General features: G+C 42.4%; 1 protein-coding gene across 3 annotated transcripts in view; it reads left to right on the top strand.

Annotated features, from left to right (window-relative positions):
- The window catches only part of LOC125047667 (putative GPI-anchored protein pfl2), a 47,293-nt gene extending 40,906 nt beyond the window's left edge, over positions 1 to 6,387 (top strand). The window contains exon 3 of one of the 3 annotated variants that reach the window (XM_047646007.1): positions 5,800 to 6,387. In XM_047646007.1, coding sequence (XP_047501963.1) covers positions 5,800 to 6,048 — 249 coding nt within the window. In that variant the 3' untranslated portion in view covers positions 6,049 to 6,387. The remainder of the gene's footprint in view (positions 1 to 5,799) is intronic. The other 2 variants (XM_047646027.1, XM_047646017.1) reach the window with 2 other exon arrangements.
- Positions 6,388 to 10,000: the final 3,613 nt, after the last annotated feature.

Genomic DNA, 10,000 nt, shown 5'->3' on the forward strand with positions numbered 1-10,000 from the left:
AGATTTTGTGCCCCTAAGCGACCTCTCTTATGCGGATGGGCACGTGGGTCAAGCTAGGTCACCTAAGCTAGGTCACCGCGTCCCCACGAGGATAACCCGCGGAAATTAGACCATCTTTTTGCTTATTCATAGATTGTTTTGTTTGCTTTTAGGCATTGTATTTGTTTGACTTCTTTTTTTCGGTCTATCTCTCTGTCCCTGTTTCTCCTTTTCCTTCTTCGTCTTTTTCTTCTCTATTTCCTCGCTTTTTCTTTTTCTATCCCCCTTGCTTCTTATCTCGTCTTCCCTCTTTCCTAGTTTCTCTTCTACTTCTCTTCCGTTTTCTTTTCCCCTCAGTTCTCTTCTTTCTCTCTTTATCGTCTCGTCTCTTTATTATTGGTCTTTTTATTAATGTCTCTCTCTCTCTCTCTCTCCCTCCCCCCTCTCTCTCTTTTTCTCTTTGTCATTGTCTTTATCTCTATATATCTGTCTCTCTATCTGTCCCTGTCTGTCTGTCTGTCTGTCTGTCTGTCTGTCTGTCTGTCTGTCTGTCTCTGTCTCTCTCTCTCTCTCTCTCTCTCTCGCTCTCTCTCTCCCTATCTCTGTTTACCTCTGGCTGTCTGTCTGTCTGTCTGTCTGTCTGTCTGCCTGTCTGTCTGTTTGTCTGTCTGTCTGTCTCTCATTCTCTCTCTTTCTCCCTCTCTTCTTCATAAAAAAAATAAAGAGAAACAAAGTAAACAATGAAAAAATATATATATACACACACAGGAGATAGGGGGTAGGGAGATAATAATAGTGAACTAACTGGAAACTCAAAGGTAAAGTTGCCAGCTCGGAATTTCTTTATTTTTGCAAAGGTCCTTAAGCAAAGTGAAGCAGAGATATTTAAATATGAAAGACAGAAAGGAGAAAAAAACACGAAACCGAAGAAAAATAGAGAGATTAAAAATATATATATAAATAAACGAATGAAATGGAATGTATCTCGGATTGAGAATTGATGGAGAGATAGATAAACGAAAGCGTAACACTAAGCAAAATAGTAAAAAACAAACAAACACAAACAGCAACGAAAACAGAGACACAAGAAAGAAAAACAATGAAAGAGAAAGCATGAAAGTAATATCACGAAAAAAAAAATTGTGTAAGAAAGAAAAAAAAAAGGGGGGGGGGGGGTTCAGCCGAGGTGGGGTGGACGAAGGACAAGGTTGCAGTTGCTTATTGCAACATGGGGGGGGGTGAGGATTGAGGACTTTGTATTGTAAATTGATTGTTTTTATTTCTTTCATATTCGTGTAACTCGTATTTCGCTTGCTGGTATTACATATTTGCGTGTTTTACCATCTGTTTTATGGTCACCTGTACTGAGTTTCCGTGTTGTTTTTCTTCTTCTTTTTCTTCTTTTGTTTTTCTTATTGTTTTCTCTGTCTTTTCCATTTTCTATCTTTCTCGCTCCCTCCCTTCCCCTCTCCTCTGTCTGCCTCAGTCTATTTGTCTGTCTATCTGTCTGTTTCTGTTTGTCTGTATGTCTATCTCTCTGTTCCTGTTTGTCTGTCTGCCTGTATGTCTGTCTGTCTGCCTGATGTCTGTCTTTCTGCCTGTATGTCTGTCTCTATGTCCATGTGTCTGTCTGTCTGTCTCTCTCTTTTTCTTTTCCCGTTTCCCTGAACTCCCGCGAAGGTGAGCAAGTTTACACAAGATGATCAAGCTAAAATGATCATAAAACAGAAAACAAATAAAACTCAAAACTCACGCGGGTGAATGTTAATACCTTATCCTCCAGGACGAAACTGCGGAGATATAAATGACAGAGAAAAATAAGAAACGAGCAAACAAGTGAAAAAGAAACGGAGATAATCAAGTAATTCAAATCAGATCCGCAGTCGATCCAACGTCGGCCAAGCAAGATATGCAAGCCAGGTCAAGATGAAGCCAGGAAGAAAGTTTCTTTGGCGTTATTCCGTTTTTGTGCAATTTTCATTCATTATTTTTTCTCTTGTTATTTCTTTATTCGTGTCTCCATGACTCCTCTATGATGTTTATAAAATCGTGATATAATTATCTGTTTTACTTCTTCATCACTTTCGTCTTTCCTTATTTTTTTTAATTTTTTTTTTTTTATCATATTCCAAGATATTTTTTTCCCTCTCATTCCTTCGCCTATTTTCATCATTCCTTCTCTTTTCCGTCCTCTTCCTCCTTACTCCCGGGGCGAAGGAGTTGCCTCGGCAACAAGTTTTTGCAGCCTCCCTCATCCTACAGGAAGGAGGAGGATGAGGAGGAGGATGCTGGGGAGGAGGGCAGGGGTGGGGAGGGTGGGGGGGAGTGGAAAAGGAGGAGGAGTAGGATGGTCGAGTGAGGGGGAGGGGGGAGGCAAGGAGGATGGGTGGAGATTGGGGGAGGGGGGGGAGGGGGGAGAGTCTTTTAAAGTCCTTACAGCAGTCGTCCGCGCTTTAGTGTACCCGAAGGACTCGAGGCGGATACCCGATCACACTCCTTCCTGACGCGGCTCTTCCTCCTCCTCCGGCGAGTGGATTTCCTCATTCTCTCATTTTTTTTAAAGAAGGAAGATTTACTTGTGTTAAGAAGCTCCAGGATGAGGCTGGTGAGTTATCGGTTATTGAGTTTGGCGAGGAAATCATCGTGATGGAAGTAGAGATAATTGATATATAATACTGTATTTCTCCCTCTCTTTCTCTTGTAAGTGATGGTTATTCCTCCCTTCACTCTATTTCCTTTCATTTATGAATCGTTTCCCCAGCACGAAACAAAAAGAAAATGGGACCAAAGGATATTAAGTCACGTTTCGTTTCCTTAAAATAGTCAGAAATAGATTTGGCCGTAATATCTAATAAGAGCGGCCCAAGGACAGCATCTTGTGGAAGTCTGCCTTAAGCTTTCTCTGACACGGATGAGGGTATTGCTGTGTGATTCATCAAACTTGATGTTATTATTGGGTAATTTTCTCGTCGAATTCAATGTTATTCATTTTGTACGTATGTATGGTTATAAAGTAAGGTATAGCGTCGAAATACTAAAAGTTTACATATTGGTTCATGCTTTGACAAGTGTTTTACATGAAGGTGTTCTGGATACGTTTCGAAATTATGTTCTTAATTGCCTGGTCTGTCATCCCCTGCCTGAACCTGTAATTAGTGGGATCCAATTAATCCCCTTAAAAGATACCCGTGAAGTGCTCACTTACAAGTGACCTTGTATGCGGGCAGTACGTTCGTGCATCCATCATAACAGGCGCTGATTACAGGTAGAGAATTCTAACCGCAGTTGGTTTTGCATAATGATAGCCTTTACAAAGTTATTCGTGGCTGAAGGGCTAGTGCTCAGGGATCAGAATACACCTACCTTACAGTGAATAATTTCTCTAGACGGGCCATAAATCTGTTTAGAAATTACACTGTATGGCTAGACAGGGATTTTTGCACGTATGGGGCTTTCGTTATGAGACTGTTTCACTTTACTTTCGAAGGAAAATATGTAAATCAAAATGTAACGATACTATACACGCAGGTTCATCCCATACCTACACCTATCCTTGAAACCAATCAATCAATTAATAGATATATAATAAATCGAGAACGAAATATCCAAAATATTTAAATACGTCGTTCAAATCACGAGGAATCATGCGTGGAAAAAGTCCAGCATCGATCGAGCTAGCTGAGTACAGACGAATGCATCATTAGCAGCGAGAAGAAAATCTGTTCCTCGATTACCTACGCCGTCTCGCAAAAACAGGAGCTCGGGAAGAGTCGGAGAACACAGCGACTGAACTACACATCTGCTCAACAAAAAAACACGGTGTCCTTGTTCTGCCATTCATAGCACTGCATCCTGGTCCTTATATAGATAGACCACTTGACGCCCGAATGTAGGTACGAGGAAATGAGTTATATATGGGTATGATTTGAACACTTTTATCTAGGTGAGTTAGAAGGAGAGACACGTCGAGGGAGAGATAGAGAGGCGCGAATAAGAGAATGAGTAAGGATGGGGATAATAGGAAAAGAAAGTGAGAAAATAGGGGCAAGGAGATGATGAGGACGAAATAGAAGGGAAACTGAATATTGGGGAGAAGAAAAGAGGTAAGATAAAGAGTAAGATTAGTAAAAAAAAACAAAAAAAGTGCAAACTGTAGTATATCCTCCCTTTTTTGTTTGCTTCCCTTCTTCCCCCTTCCATCCTGTTACATATCACTGCTCCCCTTCTTCCTTCCTACACTCCTTCTCTCTTCGCCCACGTCTTCCTTTCCACTGGCCATCACCATTCCCTCTCCCTCTCGTTCCCTTCCTCCCTCCCTCCTTCTCCCTCTCCTTTCCTCCCTCCCTCCTTCTCCCTCTCCTTCCCTCCCTCCCTCCTCCCTCTCCTTTCCCCCCAAACGCCTTACGCAAAACAATCTCCTTCACCTATTACTCCCAGACGCTCCATAACACAAGAAATAACGTCACAATTCTCCCTCGAAAACCTGTTTAACTCCGGGTTGCATCGCTGACATGGTTGATGAGCGGAGATAACCCCTTTTTCCTATTTTTTCCCTCCTTTTTAGGTTGGTAGGGACAGGGGGAGCCGAGGGGAAGGAGGAGGGGGAAGGAGAGAGAGGGTGGAAGCAAGGGGGTAAGAGGGGAAGGGAGGGGAGGGGAGGCCCATTTGCATAAAAATTTACCTCCGGGAAGCCGATGGCGTCGTGTCTTACTGATTTTTCTTATGAATAAATAATATGGAAACTTGAGCGGATGTGGCGGGGGCTCTCGTGTTTCTTGTTTTGTGTGTCTGTTTGTCACGTTTTTTTTTCTTTTAGTTTCAAACCGATAGAGTCTCTTTTGTATATTTTACTTGTTTTTTATTTCTGTTGTGACGATTTTCGTATGTGGTTTAGTGATCGTCTCTTTCTGTGCGTATTTGTGATTTGAGTTTTATCTCTGATGTTGGTGCTGGTATTTCTCTGCTCTAATTTTGTAGTTTCTCTTTTCTGTCTTCTCTTTCTCTCTCTCATGCACTCTTTCCTTCTCACTCACCTTCTTTTTCCTTTCTTATTATCTTCCCTCGTATGCTTCACACACACACGCGCGCGCTCTCCTTTCCCCTTTCACTATTACTTACTCTTGATATTCATTATACATAGAATACGATTGTTAATTTGCTTTTACCCTCTCTTTATCTTTAGCTTTGGTTTGATTATCCCTTCGCCACTGATAACCGTGTTTTCCTCGGTGTATATTCCTGAAGTCTTTTCTGTATTGTTTCGCCTGCCAAGTGTTTTAGTCATAACCGGTGTTAATCAATTACGCGGTTATCATCGATAGTGTCAAAAAATTTAATCAAAGTCTTTATGATTGAAGAATAATAATAATAAAAAGAAGAAGAAGAAGAAGAAGAAGAAAAAAAAAAAATAATAATAATAAGAAGAAAAAGAAGAAGAAGGAGGAAAATAAAGAAAAGAAAAACAATGAATGCTCAGAAAAAAGCAAACACGGAAAAGATATAGGAAATATATGAGAATATAGTTCGGGAAATTCCCTTCACACTCACTTGCACGGCCGGTTCCAGGGAGAGAGGGAAAGGGGGCGAGAGCCAGTTTCAACTCTCGGAAACCTAAGAAAAGAAACCGTGAGTTTACGAGTGAGGACACGGTAGGGTATGAGAGATGTGGATAAAAAAATAAGATAAGGGCGGGTATTTTTGAGTTTCTTTCCCCTTTCCTCACTTCTGTTTGAGGGTGTCGGCGTCTAAACTACCTAAATATACCTGTAAATCATTCCTGAGTGATAGGGATACTAAACAACTCTGTTTTCTCCCCGACAGACGTCCTGCTGGATGTTGCTAGCAGTGGCATTGGTGCTGCTGATGACGTCACGAGTAGGGGAGGCCCGAGCAGCTCCTCAAAGCGGCGCTAATAATCCGCTCCTTGTTCTGAGCCATCTCCTGCTCGGACTCGATCCCGCAGGACCTCCGAGGCTCCTCGATGACGACTTTGCCGACCTGGAGGACGACACGACCCGCGAGGATTTCATAGACGACGAGGATGGCAACCCCTTCAGCTTCTTGGGATGACGTCATCGCGAGATTGGGCGCGGATCTGCGCTGTTGTTGTTGTTGTTTTGGCGCGATTCGGTGGGTTTTAACGAGATTTTGCGAGTTTTCTCTCGAGATCTTGTATAATGTTGACGAGCACTGCGGGAAAAAATACAGTCGAGTGGAACCTTTACGGGATATTTACCTATTTTAGAGCAAATGTTATTTATGAATGTTAGAATGAAAATAATCAATACTAGAAGACAAAACATGTAATGAATATATAATTACAAACGAGAATATTTATAGTCATATTTTTATCACCCAGCATATATCTGCAAACATATGCCGGATGTTCAATAAAGTGCTGAACTAAAACGCTTTTTCTTTGGCCATATCTTGGATGAGTATGAGTCTGCACATGCACATTATAAATATAAATAAATAATACACATATATATTAAAAAAATATATGTGTATATATACACATCCATATATTCATATGCATATATATATATATATATATATATATATATATATATATATATATATATATATATATAATGTACACATTCATATATATATATATATATATATATATATATATATATATATGTGTGTGTGTGTGTGTGTGTGTGTGTGTGTGTGTGTGTGTGTGTGTGTGTGTGTGTGTGTGCGTGCGCGTGCGTGTGTGTATGTAGTTAGCTATATATACAACACACACACACACACACACACACACATACACACACACACATATATATGTATGTATATATATGTGTGTGTGTGTATATATATATATATGTATATATATATATATATATATATATATATATATATATATATATATATATATATATATATATATATATATATGTATATATAACTAAACAGCTAGTTACCTAGTAAAGCAGGTAAATAGACACAGACAAATAAGACATAGATGCATAGATAGAAGATCATCTATAAACAGAGTAACACCCAAAGAAATAGCAGATCGTCCCACCCCGCCCATCGTGCGCCAGCCAGGGGGGCGTGCATGACCCGCGGGCGACGCAGTCACGGCGCCCCCAAGGCCATTCATCGGAACCGCCGTCAGTTGCTCCCTGCTTGCTTGCTCCGACTGCTTGGGCTTACATTTCAATATTGGGTCTCCGCTCTTTGAATGGTAAATGCGTTTAAAGGTTTTATTTCTGTGTTTAAAATGTGTTTTGGATGAATCAAACGTATTATTCGCGAAAATTCTCTAATTCGCCGCAACACCTTCAGCATTCCCAGAGGCCAATTATCTCGGTGTCACTTCCTCGTATATTTGAAGTAAACTTATATACGTTATCTCTGGTAGCTAGTGACTCAAATACTGCGGGCAAGTATTGTATGATTTTTTTCTTCTGTATATATGTGAATTCAGTGCCTAATATAAACATGACACAACGCATTCATTACATTACATTACTGTTACTATAAACATTGATATTAACTGATTAACTGATTAATATTAATATCAATTGCAATTATTAAATGAATTGGCAAAAGTTACACTCTAAAAAATATTGCAAATTGCACAAATTAATGACATTAATCTATGAACGTTAATCAACCTTATCCTTGTATCTACATTGATATCAATACTACTACTGATACTGATGATAACATTAATAACAACATTAGCTCAACTACAAAAGCATATTAGCATAGCATACATGACTGTCGGTCTGTCTGTATACGCAAACACGAGAGAGAGAGAGAGAGAGAGAGAGAGAGAGAGAGAGAGAGAGAGAGAGAGAGAGAGAGAGAGAGAGAGAGAGAGAGAGAGAAAGATAGAGAGAGAGAGAGGGAGGGAGAGAGAGAGAGAGAGAGAGAGAGAGAGAGAGAGAGAGAGAGAGAGAGAGAGAGCAGAGAGAGAGCAGAGAGAGAGAGAGAGAGAGAGAGAGAGAGAGAGAGAGAGAGAGAGAGAGAGAGAGAGAGAGAGGAGAGAGAGAGAGAGAGAGAGAGAGAGAGAGAGAGAGAGAGGAGAGAGAGAGAGAGAGAGAGGAGAGAGAGAGAGAGGAGAGAGAGAGAGAGAGAGAGAGAGAGAGAGAGAGAGAGAGAGAGAGAGAGAGAGAGAGAGAGAGAGAGAGAGAGAGAGAGAGAGAGAGAGAGAGAGAGAGAGAGAGAGAGAGAGAGAGAGGAGAGAGAGAGAGAGAGAGAGAGAGAGAGAGAGAGAGAGAGAGAGAGAGAGAAGAGAGAGAGAGAGAGAGAGAGAGAGAGAGAGAGAGAGAGAGAGAGAGAGAGAGAGAGAGAGAGAGGGGAGGGGGAGAGAGAGAGAGAGAGAGAGAGAGAGAGGGGGAGGGGGAGAGAAGAGAGAGAGAGAGAGAGAGAGAGAGAGAGAGAGAGAGAGAGAGAGAGAGAGAGAGAGAGAGAGAGAGAGAGAGAAGAGAGAGAGAGAGAGAGAGAGAGAGAGAGAGAGAGAGAGAGAGAGAGAGAGAGAGAGAGAGAGAGAGAGAGAGAGAGAGAGAGAGAGAGAGAGAGAGAAGGAAAGAGAGAGAGAAACAGAGATCCAAAGAAGAGAGAAAGAGAGAGTCAACCTCAGCTGCATCCAGCCCAAAGGGTCTCAGTGCAATCGCTCTACAGGTTGGCGAAGCATTCGAGATAAGACAGAATTACGACGAGGCTCTATGGTATGTGATGCCATGCATTTTCGTGTCGTGTGCCTCTTTGGAACGTTAGGCCAAAGCGCAAAAAAACAACAAACAAATAAAGAAAATCAGATTGAGTGGTATTTGAGATCTGACAAGGGCATTTTTGGAGGTAAATCTACATTGGTTGAAAGGGAAAGAGAGAGAGAGAGAGAGAGAGAGAGAGAGAGAGAGATAAAGAGAGGTAAATCTACACTGATAGAGAGAGAGAGAGAGAGAGATCATGAGTTAAATCTACACTGATAGAAAGATATATTATATATATATAAATATATATAGAAAGAAAGGCAAGTGAAGTATAACAAACAAACAAACACACTGACAGACAGACAGCAACATCAACACGCGGACACACAGACAGACACAAAGTCGGATCCAATACTAAAGCGAGGTTGCACGGAGGCTAAGGATTCCTCCCCGCCAGTATAGCATTATGTACTCCCAACACTCGCGTATCTTATCATGACCCCCCCCCCCCCTATCCCCGTATCACCTCTCACGCCCCCCCCCCCCCCCTTTCACCTCTTCCCCTTTCCTTCCTCCACCTCCATTTTTCTCCCCTTCTATCCCCCCCCCCACATTCTCTCGTCCCTCCCCCTCCCTAACACTCCTCAGACGTGCAGTAGATGTCTACATATTTATGGTAATGTAAAGTGGGTGTACGAGAGCAGACGGAGGAGGAGGAGGAGGAGGAGGAGGAGGAGGAGGAGGAGGAGGAGGAGGAGGAGGAGGAGGAGGAGGAGTTGGAGGAGGAGATGGAGGAGGAGGATATGGTAGGCGGAGGAGGAGGAGGAAGAGGAGGAGGAGGAGGAGGAGGAGGAGGAGGAGGAGGAGGAGAAGGAGGAGTTGAGGAGGAGATGGAGGAGGAAGATATCGTAGGTGGAGGAAGGTAAAGGTGGTGAGAGGGGCATGGAAAAGGTCAAATGGAAGTAGAGGAAGAGGAGGAGCAGGATGAGGAGACAAGAGAGGAGGAATGAAAATAGGAAGAAGCGCAGGTAAAGGAGGAAGAGGAGGGGGAGAGGTAGGGAAATGGATGGGATGGAACGGGAGGGAGTAGGAGGAGGAAGAGGAGGAAGAGGAGGGAATAGGGGGAGAGGGGGAGGAAGTGGGAGGAGAAGGGGGAGAAGGAGGAGGAGGAGGAGGAGGAGGAGGAGGAGGAGAAGGAGGAGGAAGAGGAGGAGGAGGAAGAGAAAAAGGAAGGGGGTGCGGAAGAAGGAAGAGACTGAAGATGAAGAGGAAGAGGAAGAGCAGAGGGAGAGAAATAAGAAAATAAGGAGGAGAAAGAGGAGGGGGAGGAGGAAGAGGGAGCCAGG

The sequence above is a fragment of the Penaeus chinensis genome, chromosome 4, assembly GCF_019202785.1.
Source record: "Penaeus chinensis breed Huanghai No. 1 chromosome 4, ASM1920278v2, whole genome shotgun sequence".
Classification (NCBI taxonomy): Eukaryota; Metazoa; Arthropoda; class Malacostraca; order Decapoda; family Penaeidae; genus Penaeus; species Penaeus chinensis.